The 15,907-nt window shown below is 54.5% G+C and overlaps 1 protein-coding gene across 1 annotated transcript in view; it reads left to right on the top strand.

Moving 5' to 3' along the window:
* Positions 1–15,907, top strand: part of PCNT (pericentrin) — a 118,379-nt gene that overhangs the window by 86,974 nt on the left and 15,498 nt on the right. The window contains 7 exon segments of the mRNA XM_026447415.2: positions 439–594; positions 2,835–3,542; positions 4,969–5,071; positions 8,687–8,841; positions 12,676–12,780; positions 13,798–13,971; positions 14,573–14,768. Coding sequence (XP_026303200.1) covers positions 439–594; positions 2,835–3,542; positions 4,969–5,071; positions 8,687–8,841; positions 12,676–12,780; positions 13,798–13,971; positions 14,573–14,768 — 1,597 coding nt within the window.

Below are 15,907 nucleotides of genomic sequence, written 5' to 3'. Positions count from 1 at the left end.
CCTGTGTGGGGTGTGGTAAGATCTGTCGATGAGCGGTACCTGTGTGGGGTGTGGTAAACAAGCTCTTCTTCTGGAGCTGGAGGCCCTGCAGGGAGTTGTCTTTTAAGGCTCCCACTTGGGTTTGAGCAGAACCTTGGGTACTTGCTGGCTGCCACGCCCACACCAGCTGGGTCTTTGTAGAGCGGCTCCCGCTCTCAGATGCCCCGGTCCACCTTGCTCTGTGGCGTCATCCTGGGTTGGGGCAGCTTCCTGCTGGGTCCTCAGCCCCGTTTCCATGTGGCCTGCTGTAGACCAAGGTGCTTGGCTGTGGACGGCACAGCCACCTCCCTCTGGCATCCCTGCTTGCTGCCGTACCGGCTTCCAGCTCCAGGCCACCTGTGGGGCAGCCCCAGCAGCAGCCTCCTGTGTGCTCAGCTTTCGTCTGTCTCCTCTGTCAAGGGTGATCTGCAGCCCGTCCTGATGACGTTGGAGGACGCACCTCTCTGCAAGCAAGAAGGCGTAATGTCAGTGCTCACCATCTGCCAGAGGCAGCTGCAGTCAGAGCTGCTCTTGGTGAAAAATGAAATGCGCCTGAGTCTGGAGGACGTAGGCAAGGTGTGGGGACGGGGGAAGGCGCGAGGCCCACCCGGGAGAGGCTGGGTGTAGAACACATGGGTCCTGCCCTGGGCAGAAGCAGGTATTCTGCTGAGGTGAGGAGCACAGTCTGTGCCTGCAGTGACATGTTCTCTGAGTCCTTTCTGTTCTGTAACGAGCTGTCCATGATTGGCGTGAAATTTCCTACATGCTCCCTTTAAGCCACTTTCTAGAAACAATCAGTTTGGTTTTTTTCTTTTAATTGATACAAATGGATTAACTGTGCTTCAGGGTTAGTCCTGGGTTGTCTTTTCCTGGGAGGACCACATTGCCCCCATGGGCCTCACCTCAGCTCAGGACTTTGATGGCCAGTGTCTGTTTTACTTTGAAAGACTTCAGATTTATTTTTTTAATCTGTTCATCTCACCCTATATTGTCACTTGAAGAAAAGCTGACAGTTCTTTTCCCTGGGGAAGGAGGTTGCACCCTGACAATCTCAAATCGTAGCGGAGTTGAGATTTAGTGAGAAGAGCGGGTACTGGTGCTTCTCCCACCCAGTGCACCGGGATGGGCCCCCAGTGCCCCTCGGAAACACCTGCGCGAGAGCTGCCCTCCTTGGGGTGCATCAGGTGCGGATGGCACTTTTATTTTTTTCTCTTTTTTTTTGAGACAGAGTCTTGCTCTGTCACCCAGGCTGGAGTGCAATGGCATGATCTCGGCCCACTGGAACTTCCACCTCCTGAGTTCAAGCGATTCTCCAGCCTCGGCCTCCCGAGTAGCTGGGACTATAGGCGCACACCACCTTGCCCAGCTGATTTTTGTATTTTTAGTAGAGACGGGGTTTCACCATGTTGGCCAGACTGATCTCAAACTCCTGACCTCAGGTAATCAGCCCTCCTCAGCCTCCCAAAGTGCTGGGATTACAGGTGTGAGCCACCGCGCCCGGCCACAGATGGCACCTTTTGATGCTTTGTCTGCACCTGGCCTCCTGTAGTTAAGGCCCAGCACAGCCCCCCTGGACATACAGCCACCCAGCCCGTCCTCCTCCTCCTCCCAGACACACATCCATCCACCCTCCTCCTCCTCCTCCCCCTCCTCCCTGGTGTTGGCTAAATGTGCCCCAACTACTCCTCCAGGCTCTGAAACCCAGAGGCTCTAACACCAGAAGTGCTGGGTGGGTATTTTATGGTCTCAAGTGTGGCATCGAAGCATGCTTGGTGCTGAAGCCTGCTGAGATGTGGGCTCACCCGAGCCCCTCGCAGCCCTCGGGATTGTCCCTGGGACGTTGCTGGGATGTGTCTTGCATGAGTGCAGGTGCCGCCTGTTCCTGGGTCTGCACTGCATGCACCTCATTGGCGTTTAGAGCCTGAAAGATTCTGAATTCCATAGAAATCAGGGAAGGACGGGCCTAGGCCCGCAGTTCTGAGGAGACCCACGAACGTGGTTCATGTGCTTGTCACATGCTCTCAGGAAATACATTCTGGTGGAGAGCCCTTCACGTCTCCTGCAGCAGTCTTGAGGCCCTCATGACAGGAACTTTTCTTTGAATTTTTTTTTTTTTTTTTTTTGAGACAGAGTCTTGTTCTGTCACCCAGGCTAGAGTGCAGTGGCGAGATCTTGGCTCACTGCAACCTCCACCTCCTGGGTTCAAGCAATTCTCCGCCTCAGCCTCCCGAGTAGCTGGATTTACAGGCGAGCTGGATTTACAGGCACCCGCCACCATGCCCGGCTAATTTTTGTGTTTTTAGTAGAGATGGAGTTTCACCATCTTGGCCAGGCTGGTCTTGAACTCCTGACCTCGTGATCCACCCACCTCGGTCTCCCAAAGTGCTGGGATTACAGGCGTGAGCCACTGCACCTGGCTCATTTCTTTGAATTCTTAAGAGAAAGCTCAGCCCTGCCTGAGCTGATTGCCAAATTCTTAGAAGTTACACAAAAGAAACTCCAAATTCATCACATAAACCACAATTTTGTGTTTTCGGTGCTCAGATATAGAACCTTCCCATCCTTTTTCCCTTGTGTGAAGCTTGTGTCCTCAGTCACCGCAGAAATAGGTTATGACAGTTGCCTTTTAAGCAAAGAGATGTAAGCCTTGGTTCTGTTTCTCATAGAATTAAATAAAGTTGAAATGTGCAGGGCTCATTGTGGAATCACCCGAGTGCTCCGAAACTCCCTGAAATCCGCCATCAGCACCAGACAGACAGGTGCGACTCCTGGTAAGCCAGGTGTTCCACTGTGTGCCTGTTCTGTTTTACCTGCAGGGTAAGGAAAAAGTGCTGGAAGACTGTCAGCTGCAGAAGGTCGATCTGATCGCGCAGGTGAAACAACTTCAGGAAAAATTGAACCGTTTGCTGTATTCCATGACCTTCCAGAACGTGGATGCTGCCGACGCCAAATCTCCGTGGCCCTTGGCCTCGGCACACCTGTTGGAGAGCAGCTGGAGTGATGGTTCCTGTGACGGTGAAGAGCCTGACACATCAGCCCCCATAGATGCGTGTGATGCCAGTACAGCCACGGGGGGTGTGACTGATGTTATCAGAAATCGGGATTCCTTGATACCAGGTGAAACGCCAGATTCCCCCATTCAGGAAAAGTCAGAATGTCAGCACAGGTCCCTTTCTTCACCAACCGGCATGCTTGGCGGCTCCCGCCACCAGAGCCACGCTGCGGAGGCTGGGCCCCGGAAGAGCCCGGCCGGGATGCTGGATCTCTCTTCCTGGAGCTCCCCTGAGGTCCTCAGGAAGGACTGGACCCTGGAGCCCCGGCCCCACCTCCCCGTGACACCCCACTCAGGAGCCCTGAGCCTGTGCAGTGCCGACACATCCCTGCGGGACAGCGCGGACACCTCGCTACCACAGACCCAGGGGCCGGGGCTGCTTTGTTCCCCGGGTGTGTCCGCAGCAGCGCTGGCCCTGCAGTGGGCTGAGTCTCCGCCAGCTGATGACCACCGTGTGCAGAGGATGGCTGTGGTAGGTGCCTGCCCTGCTCCTAGACCTGCTGTTCCCATGGGAATGTGGCCTGCCTGGCGCCACGGCAGCTGCCATTGTTTGCTCACCTCCTGACAGCGCACACGTCGCAGTCCTCTGTGGGGCCAGCTCTGCAGGACTGGCGTCATGGGAGCGTTTAGATTATTTCAGTTGTTCAGTTATTTTTAAAGTGCCTGAGATGCATTTGCCCACATCAGATGGACCCCGGGCATGCTTCTCCACTGACATGGACACCAACAGGCACAGCTGCAGACACTCTTTGTGTGTGATGGGCATAGGGTTCTTTTTCCAGAATGGTTTTTCAGATTTATTTTTAGGAATGCTGCTTATTTTTTATTTATTTATTTATTTATTTTGTGAGACAGAGTCTCGCTCTGTTGCCCAGGCTGGAGTGCAGTGGCGCGATCTCGGCTTACTACAACCTCCACCTCCCCAGGTTCAAGCAGTTCTCCTGCCTCAGCCTCCCGAGTAGCTGGGACTACAGGTGCCCGCCATCACGCCCGGCTAATTTTTATAGTCTTAGTAGAGATGGGGTTTCACCGTGTTGGCCAGGCTGGTCTCAAACTCCTGACCTCATGATCCACCCTCCTCAGCCTCCCAAAGTGCTTACAGGCTTGAGCCACCATGCCCAGCCGGAAATGCTTCATATTTTTAACAGGGTTGACATATGCTAATTAATTTTAATAATTTATGAGTTAGATCATATTATTTCTAACATAATCATTTTGGGATATTGTGTATCTTAACATAAAATTAAAAATCAGATACGGTCGGGCTCACACTTGTAGTCCTAGCACTTTGGGAGGCCGAGGCGGGAGGATTGCTTGAGCCCAGGAATTGGAGACCAGGCTGGGTAACAGGGTGAGACCCCATCTCTACAAAACACACACAGTCAGCTGGACGCGGTCGTGCTGCCTATGGTCCCAACTCCTCAGGACGTTGAGGCAGGAGGATCACTTGGCCTCGGGAGGTTGAGGATGCAGTGAGCCAAGATGGAACCACTGCACTCCAGCCTGGGTGACAGAGTAAGATCCTCCCTCAAAAAATAATAATTTAGCAGATACATATTCTCTGAAAAATCCTTACTATCATTTCATGTAAAACAATTTAAATCTGAAATATTTGCTCTTGGCTACATTAAAATATTCCTAAAGAGCTGTGCGTGAATCTGATTAAATTGTTGGACGCATTGTTGGAATAAACAATGCTTTTTTTAAAAAAATAAATTGTTGGAATCTGATTAAATTGTTGGAACACCTGCATGTGTTCACCAGTTTTGAGTTGTTTCATTTGGGGTCTATGTGGGAAGATAAATTCAGGCCTTTGGAAGTTTTCACCTGGCACAGTCATCTCTATGATGTAATTACTCATTATTTATGACCATTTAAAAATCTCTGTATCTGAACAGGAGAAAGATGTGGAAGATTTTATCACAACGTCTCTTGATTCTCAAGAAACATTAAGTTCACCTCCTCCTGGATTAGAAGGGAAAACTGATGGAAGTAAGAAAAGTGAGTTGGTTATCTTTCTTTTTTCATGTTTTATTTCAGCGGTTTCCTGTCAGAAAATAGTCAAAGAATTCCTGCATCCTTCACCCAGTTCTGTGTCTGCCCCTCACTGACCTCCACCCCGGCTCTGCACTTTGTCAGGCATGCGCCTGGGGACTCTCGACTCCTGAAAACACACCTGTACCTTTCACACAGCCAAGGTTGCCAGCCCAGGTCACGCTCCACCCTGGAATGTTCACCATGATCCAAGGCTGGCGTCTCAGCTACAGCTGGAGACCTTGCTCAGATTTCATCGACTGTCCCAGTAGCGTCCTGTATGGAAAAGACACCCCAACTCAGAGGCTCTGTTCAGGTGTCTGTGGCGGGCTGGAGACTGGGGCGGCACGCCCCATGTTTCCAGGCTCTGCTGCCTTGCCCTCCTACCCTGCCCTTCCCTCCCCTTGGGGTGGTCGTCCCTCTCTGTGCTGTGGGTTTTGGGGCACCGGCCCTGGAGAGGAGCCAAGGGGTTGCTGACTGTGTGGCGTGTCCTCACGCTGGCGTGTGGGGGGTTGCGTCTCTCCGGGCCTCATGGCGGGAGGTGCGTGGGCTTGACTTGGGCCTTTGTCTGTGGTGGTGCCTGCCGGGTTTCCTTCTCCTCCTGTGGGAGATGTGGAGACTGAGTGTTCTCTCCCCTCATGCTCACACCCACGGGTCTCAGTCTCCTCCCTTTGCTGCCCTGGCCTGGATCAGTTGTGGTGGCAGTTACCTGCCACACCGTACTCTTTTAAATTTCGTCACTTTTTCTACAATTGTCTTTTTACAACTCAGTCACCTTTTGAGGTGCTCTTTTTTAAAAATCTGTTGAATTCTCCAGTAATTTAGTGATTTTTGAGAACATGGTCACAATTTAATTAGAAATTTTTAGTATTTGCAGAGTAGGGCCAGCAGCTTTTTAATTTTGTTTTTATTTGATGAGTAGTGAGCACGCAGGGTAACAATTACGGGTGCTGAGAGGACCATTCCCTGAGCAGCCTCTGTCCCAGCTCCCCACTCAGTACTGCAACTCCCTGAGGATGCCCACGTTCAACTCTCAGAAATGTCTTCTCGTATTTGCTTTATTTTCAAAGCCTATTTGCTGTTTAAAGTAGCATCTTCAGCCGTCCTAGCAGCAAAGCCCCTCGCCATGTGCCCCTTGCCACACGAGGTCCAGTCCGCACGCCCTGTGCTGTCACAGCTGAGGTTTGCCCTTCAAGGACACGCCCCGTGTTCCAGCAGAGCCGCTGGGAGCACGTGTCCCCCTCGAGCCGCTTTTGTTTTTTTTTGGCTTGGTTTCTCCTGTGTTCGTCATTGCTGGTCCTCGCACACGGTGTCCGGGTGAGTGTCATCCGAGCCTTCCGAGCACAGCAGGTGCTTCCCCACCAACTCTCAGGGGCTCCCAGGTGACCCCTTGTCCCCCCTTGATCGTTCCTTATTTTATTTTTCAAGACAGGTTCTTGCTGTGTCACACAGGCTGGAGTGTAGCAGCGTAGTCTCGGCTCACTGCAGCCTCCACCTTCCATGCTCAAGTCATCCTCCCACCTCAGCCTCCCAAAGTGCTGGGATTATAGGCATGAGCCACTGAGCCCAGCAGGCCCCATATTTTTTAATGAAACATGTCCCCAGAGGCCTCTGTAGAAAAGGTGTCAGGCAGGTGCTTGTTTGTGAGAACTTCCTCTTCTCCCTGGCGGTGCTCGGTCAGTTGGCTCCTGGGTTGGAAGTCATGTTTCTTGAGGTACCGCGTGCCTGTCCACCGCCTCCGTGCCTGCGCCCTCCAGTGACGCACGACCTTGGAGGGGCTTGCGCAGTCAGGGTGGTGGATTTCTTCCTCGTTCGTCCTTCCTTCAATCACATCTCCTGTGGTTTTCTCTCTTCTTTCTGTAATTCCTGTTGTTCAACTCTAGCGGGCCTCCAGAATTGATAGTCAAATCTTCTTTCCCTGTTTCTACTCCTTTTATTTTTGTTCTTGTTTCTAAGAGGTTTTCTTTAGAACTTTATTTTTCAACATTTGTGCTGAGTGTTCTGTTTCTGCGCTTGTGTTTTAAATTTCTCAGAACTCTTTCTTATCCTAACTGTTCCTCTCTCCTTTAGCTTCAGCTCTTTGGTTCCTTTCTTTTTTGGGGATGTTCTTGAGTTTATTTTTGGCACTGCCAGGTGAGAAGTCCCCGCACCTGGAAGAAGGTGTTGGGCCCCGAGGTGAAGCATGGTTTTTGCTGAAGGCACAGGGTCCGGTGGGACAACGGGGAAAGTGGTCTTGGACTCGTGGAGCTCTGATCACCCGCTGGTGGCACCTGCTGGCTGTGGTTTCCTCTGGATGGAGTGGGCTGGGCACGGTGCTGGGCGCCCATGTCTCAGTGGCACTGGGTAACAGCGTCTGCAGCAGTCACATCCCACAGTTCCTGGTACACGCTGTGGGTGTCGCTACAGGAGCCGTGGCTCAGGGAAATGCCAGCGTCCTTCACCCTCCGGGATTTCCCGAACACCTGCCTGCAGTAGATGATTTCCCCAAAGATTTCTTTGTCGTCGTCTTTATTTGAGATACACAGGGCAGAAGTAGGACTTGGCAACATGATTAGGCACAAAGATTTGTAGGCGGTCGGGGGTGGCCTGAGGCATTTTGGGGGGTACAGGCAGTGACCCAGCAGCCTCGACCCTTGTACCGCACCTGAGGTCTTCGTGCTGCTCTCTTGGCACTTGCTGCCACTCACAAAAAGCACTGTGTTCGTTTTGTGAATGAGGTGCCCATTATTTCTCTGAGGGGGTCATCATCATCCTCTGAGGTCGTCCTCTGCCTGCGTCGTTGGCCACTGCTCCTGCCCAGTGTGCTCTGTGCTCACCAGGCTGTGCTGGGGCATCCCCAGGTGCCAAGTGCTACAGCCTCCGCTCCCCAGGGAGCTTTGTCCACGCAGGAGCCAGATCTCGCTGGCATCCTCATCCTCTTGCTGGGAAGGTCCAACACCCTTTTTCCAGGGTGCCTCCTCCTCGTCTGGGCCTCGTGTCGCTGACACGATCCTGCCTCGGTTTCCAAAGCGTCCCCCTCCCGGTGGGCTGGCGCAGCTGCAGGTCTCCGGGATGGACCAGGCCCTGTGCATTGGGAGGTTTTGAATTTACCTCCTTGAGACCCCGTGGCCACCTGACACAGGAGCCGCGCTGCAGAGGGGAGCTGCACTGCAGGGACCCCCCAGCAGGCACGGTCAGTGTTTTCTGAGCGGTCGTCGGATGCCCGTCCGCTGCCTGCCTTTGCTCTGTGGCTGGCGTGGAGGGTGCAGGCCCCGCACGTCCCACTGCTCTTGAGGGCTTGCCTAAGACTTCTGAGTTTTGTGGAGTCTTTAGGGGACACATCTGGAGAAGTGAGTGGAGGTCCCGTGATGTACTCAACCTGCGAAGTTGCGTTTTCTTACTTGACGTGTGTCACTCTCACCGGGGTTATGTTTTTATGAAAGTATTTTTGGGGCCCATCAGTGTTTTCTCCGTGAGCAGAGTCACAGTGTGGTTGTCGCTGGGGGCTGCGGGCCGATCACCCCTGCCCTGCCTCTGCAGTACCTCCCACACGGAACTCGCTGGAGAGCTGTGGGTGGGACCCTGACCCTGTGGTGTTTCTAGGTGACGGCTTGGGTTTTGGAGCAAGACTGAGCCCGGGGTCAGGAGGCCCTGAGGCTCCAACTGCTGGTCCTGTGACCCCTGCTGCCATCTCTGGAAGGTTTCAGCCACTGCCGGAAACCATGAAGGAGAAGGAGGTACATCCGCAGCACGTGAAGGTATGGCTGGCGGGGGCGGCTCCACAGGTGCCCTCACAGCTCCCCAGGTGCAGCCTCGGGGCACCCCCAAGCCCTACGTCCTGCCTTGCCGGGGAGAGCCTGGGAGGGGCAGCCTTTCCTGGGTGCCTCTGAGCACCGCCTTTTAATGACTCACATGAGGCAGGACTGGTCTCAGCCCCAGCCCCCCAGTGGTCCCCGGAAGCTGCCCGCCCAGCTCCACGCTGGCCCCTTAGGTGACCCCCTCCCATCCAGGCAGGGAGGTTCCTGTGAGCCCGTGGGCGGGTGGTGTCGCTCCACAGAGCCAGCCTGTGCCTCCCTCCTGCCTGCGTCCTGTAGAGAAGCCGAGGCTCTGGAAGCCCCGATGTTCTAGGACAGAGGATGGGAGAGAAGCCGCTCAGACTCCTTGGAGTCAACCTTGAAGGCAGAATTTTGTGGAGCTTTTCGTAGGTTTTCTTTTCTCTCCCAGCTTAGCAGGTCATGTATGGCAAAACCATTGACAAAAACTTGGCCAAACAAGTGAGTGAGAGAACGAGGCCCTGCGGGTCCTACTCGAGTGGTGGACATTCCCAAACCAAACCGTTTTCACCTCAGTGAAACCTGTTCTGAAACTGCACAGTGAGTCCCCACTTAGCGTTGCCCCTGGGTTCCTGGAAAGTGCCCTGGTAGGAAGGACACTCCTGTGCTGCTGGACGCAGCTCCCGTGGTCTCAGCAGGCCCTAAGGGTGCCTTTGTTTACATGCGTTTCAGAGTCGCGGTTTCCAAAACCCATCCGTGACGTTAAGTGAGGACTTACTGCATTCAGAATAAAATTTGTTTTACTTTATTTGGCTGGGCACGGTGGCTCATGCCTATAATCTCAGCACTTTGGGAGGCTGAGACAGGAGGATCACTGGAGCCCAGGAGTTCAAGACCGCCTGGGCAATGTAGTAAGACCCCTCTCTGTCAGAACTGAGTCAGTTAAACCTCTTTTTTCATTTAAAAAAAACCTTATTTTACTTTCTTAAACATGAAAATTGGAGATACTTATTTTTTTAATTGGTTTTTTATTTCTTCTTTGCATTTTTTTTTTTTGTGAGACAGAGTCTCACTCTGTCACCCAGTGGTGCAGTCACGGCTCACTGCGACCTCTGCCTCCTGGGCTCAAACGATCCGATCCTCCCACCCTCAGCCTCCCAAGTAGCTTGGATTACAGGCATGAGCCGCCACGCCCAGCTAATGTTTGTATTTTCTGTAGGGATGGAGTGCTGCCATGTTACCCGGGCTCGTCTTGGGCTCCTGAGCTCAAGTGATCTGCCCACCTCAGCCTCCCAAGGTGCTGGGATTACAGTGTGAGTCACTGCACCTGGCCTCACATTTTTATACAATATAAAACATCAAGGAGATGTTTCTATGAGTGTTTCCTGTGAAAACAACTTAGTATTAGAATTCCTGATTTTAAGGAATAAATTTGGTTGTTAATGTTACCATAAATTATGAACCGTACTTAGGTTTCATAATTTAAAAAGAAAAGCAAAAAAGGCAGGAAAGGCCTCCTGTAGTCCTGGAGCAGCTGTGAAGTGGCGGGGAGAGGAAGAGGAGGAGCTGCTGTCCAGGGAGCAGCTTTGAAATGTCCCGAGTCCAGCTGAAAATCACAAGGAGATTTTTTCACAGATGTCTTACACTGTTTCAGACTCCGGGTTTTTCTTTATTGTCTTAATTTCTGGCCTGTGTTTTAGAGTGCGGAGCCCTGGGGTTGTGCCCACACTAGTGTTGCAGTGGGGATCTGAGTGGAGCTGGGTGCTTGCCCTGCTTGGAGGTGGCTCCAGGCGCATGGGGGAGCCCCGCTGCTCAGATGCAGCCACAGATGCCAAGAGTGTGGTCGATGCTGTAGCGGCCCTGTGGCCCCTCTGCTGAGGAGGTCCTGAGCACAGGTGGGGCCCTGGCCACTCTTGGCCACCTCTGGCCATGTCTGGAATTGAGCCGTGAGTGGGCACGGTATGTGCCGGAGCTTTGGAAACGAGGACCGCACCCCCGCCGACAGGCAGAGCCGCCCGGTCCTGGGAGTGGAGGCGGCAGAACCTTCTCAGCCCTAGTGATAGTGTCTGTGGGATCCCCCAGGCTGCCTCACGGGCCACATTCCAAGGTGCCCACCAGGCTCTGCCCCACTTCCTGGCCTCACGGGAACCCAGCTGCGAGGGCCCCGCATCACCTGGTGGGAGGCTGTGCCCCAGGGCCTCTGCATCTCTTCTTCATAAGAGATGTTTTTTAAAACGCATTTTCTCCTCAATATAAAATCTAGAAAAGCCTATTAAAAAGAAGGAAATGGCCTGTCCTCTGCAGCTGGAAGGGAGGGGCCAAGCAGCTTCAGGGCCTGCCAGCCGCCCTACTACCCCAGCCCTGCTCCCACTGCCCCCCCCAACCCTGCTCCCCACCCCTCCCCCATCTCCCCTCCCCCCCGGCACTGCCCCACTCCCCTGCCCCCATTTCCCCCCACCCCGCCCTGCTCTGCCGCAGACCTCGGTTTGCATCCATCCTATGCCACATATGTTGTGTTTAAAGTAAAATTGGGGCCGGGCGCGGTGGCTGAAGCCTGTAATCCAGCACTTTGGGAGGCCGAGACGGGCGGATCACGAGGTCAGGAGATCGAGACCATCCTGGCTAACACGGTGAAACTCCGTCTCTACTAAAAAATACAAAAAACTAGCCGGGCGAGGTGGCGGGCGCCTGTAGTCCCAGCTACTCGGGAGGCTGAGGCAGGAGAATGGCGGGAACCCGGGAGGCGGAGCTTGCAGTGAGCTGAGATCCGGCCACTGCACTCCAGCCTGGGCGGCAGAGTGAGACTCTGTCTCAAAAAATAAATAAATAAATAAATAAAGTAAAATTGTTTTCAGTTGTTAAAGATAATTATCTTTAAAGTAAACATAGTATGCAATTTGGTGTTACTGCTTTAGTGTTAGTATTTGACTTTTTTGGGGCATGTCATTAAAATTATAGGAAACCATATTTTCAGTCAATCACACCCCATCGTAGGCCTCATCATTGCTTCATTTTGCATTTCCCTCTTTTTGGACTTTATTAGATTCTTTTTCTCTTCAGGTTTTTATGCAGACGTGTGCTGTGCTTGAGGGTGTGCTCACGTGGTGGTGACTGTACGGAGCCTCTGGGCTCTGGGCTCTGGGCTGGTCGTGACACCAGCTTCTCCGTGGGGCCGTTTGCTTGCCCCTTCGCCCCTCTGGCGAGAGTCAAGTGTGTGTCCACACACCCGAAGCAGCTGTGTCCTGCTCACAGACCTGTGGGCCGGGAACTCGGGCAGGCCTGTTGGGGATGGTTTTCTCTGCTCCCCATGCCCGGCACAGGCAGCTTCACCCCACACTGGTGGTTGGCACTGGCCTCGGCCAGACCACGGATAGAGGCCTCCTGGGTAGCCATTGTGTGGCCTCCTGGTAGCATCCCAGGAGGGCAGGGAGTGCATGATATGTTTGTGACCTTGCTGTGGACATTGGCCTGAAACTCTGCCCTGAGCTTTGTCCAGGCTTAGACGGGGGACGGTGTCCCCGTCAGGGAGCAGGTGGAGTGGAGGAAGTGGCAGGGCCATCTTTGGAGTGGCTAATAGAGAAATTCACTCCAAGCCTGGCTTCCGTGTGGTCTCTCTGAAGGTTGGGGGAGGTGGGCTTGAAAACCTTGTAGCTTGAAAAGTGGGTGCTGCCTGTACAAAACCGAGGTGATGCCCTCCCTCTCCACAGCTGCCCACCCTTCACGGAGCCCTGGCTGCAGCTCGGGGCCGCAGGTGATGCAGAGCGTGGCTGTGTGGGGTGGCTGGCGACTCCCTCCTCCTGACGCACTTTCCCACCACAGGCTTTGCTACAGATGGTGTGTGACGAGAGCCACCAGATCCTGGCACTGTCAGAAGGCCTTGCACCGCTGACTGGCGAGCCACACCCCTCCCGGAAGGGAGACGAGGTACAGGAAGGCTTGCACTGTGGGGGAAAGACGCAGTTTTATTTTGCACCTCACACACTTCTTTTCCAAAGGATTTAAGGCGCTTGCAGTAACAGCCGCATCCTTAGGGCCACGTGGAGACTAGGATTTTTTCTTTTTTTCTTCTTTTTTGAGACGGAGTCTCGCTCTCTCTCTCTCCCAGGCTGGAGTGCAGTGGCACAATCTCGGCTCACTGCAACCTCCACCTCCCCGGGTCAAGCAGGTCTCTGCCTCAGCCTCCCCCGTAGCTGGGATTACAGGCACACACAACCACGCCCAGCTAGTTTTTGTATTTTTAGTAGAGATGAGGTTTCACCGTCTTGGTCAGGCTGGTCTTGAACTCCTGACCTCGTGATCCACCTGCCTTGGCCTCCCAAAGTGCTGGGATTACAGGCGTGAGCCACCATGCCTGGCCTAGGATTTCTTTAGCATGGCCAAAAAGACAGACTGAGGTCCAAGAACCCTGGGGAGGCCTCCTGGTCTCCCACAGCTGGCGCACGCTCCGGTGGCAGGTTCCCTGCGGGACGTGGAGGTGTGTGGGGCAGAAGGGCTCAGGACTTTGGGCCTGCGGACTCGGCCCATTCCAGCACTTGTCCCCCAGGGCCTCTCCTCCTGCCACTCAGTGTGTGTCTTCTCTTCTGTCAGGGTCATTTCTGTTTGATCGGCTGCCAGTCTGCTCAGCTGCCACAACTGAACACCCCAGACCAGGGGCTTAAACAGCAGACATTGATTTTGCCTGTTGTGGCATCAGGGCGCCCACAGGGTTGGGTTCTGGTGTGGGCGCCCTTCCTGGTTTGCAGACAGTGCCTCTATGCTGTGTCCTCACGTGATGGAGACAGCGAGTGAGCTCTAGTGTCTCTTCCTCTTCTTATGAGGCCTCATTTATCCTGAATCACCTCCTGCAGGCCCCATCTCCAAACGTAGTCACACTGCAAACTTTGGGGCACAAGCATGCAGGTGCATTTGTGAGGAGGCCACATTTCTTCCTTCATCCTTTAGGACGTGCCCACCGTGTGCCCTGATTGGAGAGGGGAGCTTCTGCAGGTTGTGCAGGAAGCATTTGAAAAAGAGCAGGAGATACAGGGGGTTGAGCTGCAGCCCCGACTCAGTGGCTCAGATCGGGGAGGTCACAGCTCCCTGCTTGAAAGACTGGAGAAGGTCATCAGTGAGCAGGTGAGTATCAGCTCTGCCACCAGGCCTTAGTTTACCCCAGGGGTCCAGCCCCTGCAGAGAGGGTGACACAGACTGTTTTGTGTGTGAATTTTGGTTTGCGTGTTTCTCTTGACCGCTGGAATGTGGCTGTGGCTCACCCAGGCGTTCATGCTCAGTCCATGCAGGGTGCTGCACTTTTCCGCCTGCAGCTCTAACAGGACGGTGTGCTCGTGATACACCCTCATGGCCTCACTCTGTTCTGAGATAAGCGGCTAAAGAAACGTTCTCCGTTCCAAGTAGCGCCTCCTGGGTTGAGAGGTGCTCTGTTTGCAGGCCTGGGTGGCGTTGGTGCCATGGGGACACTGTAAATCCTGTCCCCGCCAGCGTACACATGAGGAGACCTAGTGTGGAGAGTAACTGGCTTGCAGGCCTCACACAGGGTAGCGCAGTCCAGCCCTGACACCTGCAGGCCCCAGAGCTGAGGCCCAGGAGCTACTGTGCACCCACCCCAGACTCAGTAGGCTTGCCCTGGTGGAGCAGGGTTAGAGGGCAGACCGCAGGGAAGGCTGGGGTATGGGGTGGCCGCCCGGTGCTCAGGCTGCTTTTCCCGTTCTGCCCCCAGGGAGACCTGCAGGAAAAGTCCCTGGAGCAGCTTCGCCTGCCGGACCGGAGCAGCCTGCTGTCCGAGATCCAGGCTCTGCGCGCCCAGCTGCGCATGGCGCACCTGCAGAACCAGGAGAAGCTGCAGCACTTGCGCACGGCCCTGACGAGCGCGGAGGCGCGTGGGAGACAGCAGGAGCACCAGCTGCGCAGGCAGGGTGGGTGCCCCTGTCGACACTGCCTGTGGGGCCCGGCCTCTGCACCTGCCCACCTGATGCTCACCTGTGTGGCCTTGGGAGCAGAGGGTGGTGACAGGGCATCATCTAGTCAAGCCCCTGAGTGTTGCCATGGTTGTCAGCTGATGGAACTGAGCAGAAAGGACCCTGGAGACAGGCAGTGCCAGGTGGGGCCAGCACAGAGGCCTCACTCCTGGGCCTGGTGTGGGCAAGAGGAGCCTGGGTTGGGCTCTGAGTGCTGGCAGATTCTTGGGAGCTCACGCTAGAGTTCAGGAATGTCTTTTAGGTTTCTCCATTTAGTTTAGCTTCTTCGGGAGTTTTTATGTAGACGCTCAGGTCATCTGTGCATAAGTAACGATTGGTTGCTCGTTTCCTGCCCACGTTCTCTTGTGTGCTGTGTGGGTAGACGCCTTTCCCTGCTTTTAGTTTTAGGGACAGGAGCTGGTCTTGTACCCTTGCATGTGGGATCAGGTGCCCTTGGTCAGCTCGGGGAAGCGCCCTCTGTTCCTAGTCTTGGATTCTGTCAAGGGGAACGGCCTTGCAGTTCAGTCCATGCCCTTGTCCCAGCGCCTGTGCCCTTTGTGCTCTCTGGGGCTGGGGCCGGCACTGTCCGAGTGCTCGTGGGGGGCGGCGCTGTCCGAGCGCTCGTGAGGGGCATGGGGGCGGTGGGCCGGCGCTGTGCAAATGCTCATGAGGGGCATGGCGTTGGGGGGCGGCGCTGTCTGACTGCTCATGAGGGGCGTAGGGGCAGGGAGTGGGCTGGCACTGTCCGAGCACTCGTGAGGGGCACTGGTCTGTTTTCTTTTGTACCTTTTTGGTCTTGGTGCTGGGTAGTGCCAGTGCCACAGGGGTGTGGGAGGTATTTGAGAAGTAGCCCCTCCGCCCTCCATTGTGTGGAATTGGTGTTCTTTCTTCCTTAAACTTTGGGAGAATTTTCCAGCAAAGCCACCTGGCCTGGAGTTGCCTCTGTTGGAGGCGGTTTAGGGTGTGAGTGGGGGTGGGGTGGCATTTTAGGACGGCTCCAGGGCTACACCACTCCTGGACTCTGTGTGCTCCCGGCCAGGAAGGTGGGCCCCTGGTCCACAGAACCTCCTTTCTTCCCAGATAAACCCCATGTCCCC

The sequence above is a fragment of the Piliocolobus tephrosceles genome, chromosome 19 (assembly GCF_002776525.5).
Source record: "Piliocolobus tephrosceles isolate RC106 chromosome 19, ASM277652v3, whole genome shotgun sequence".
Classification (NCBI taxonomy): Eukaryota; Metazoa; Chordata; class Mammalia; order Primates; family Cercopithecidae; genus Piliocolobus; species Piliocolobus tephrosceles.
The sequence above is the reverse complement of the archived record's forward strand: the minus strand, read 5'-3'. Positions and strand labels throughout refer to the sequence as shown.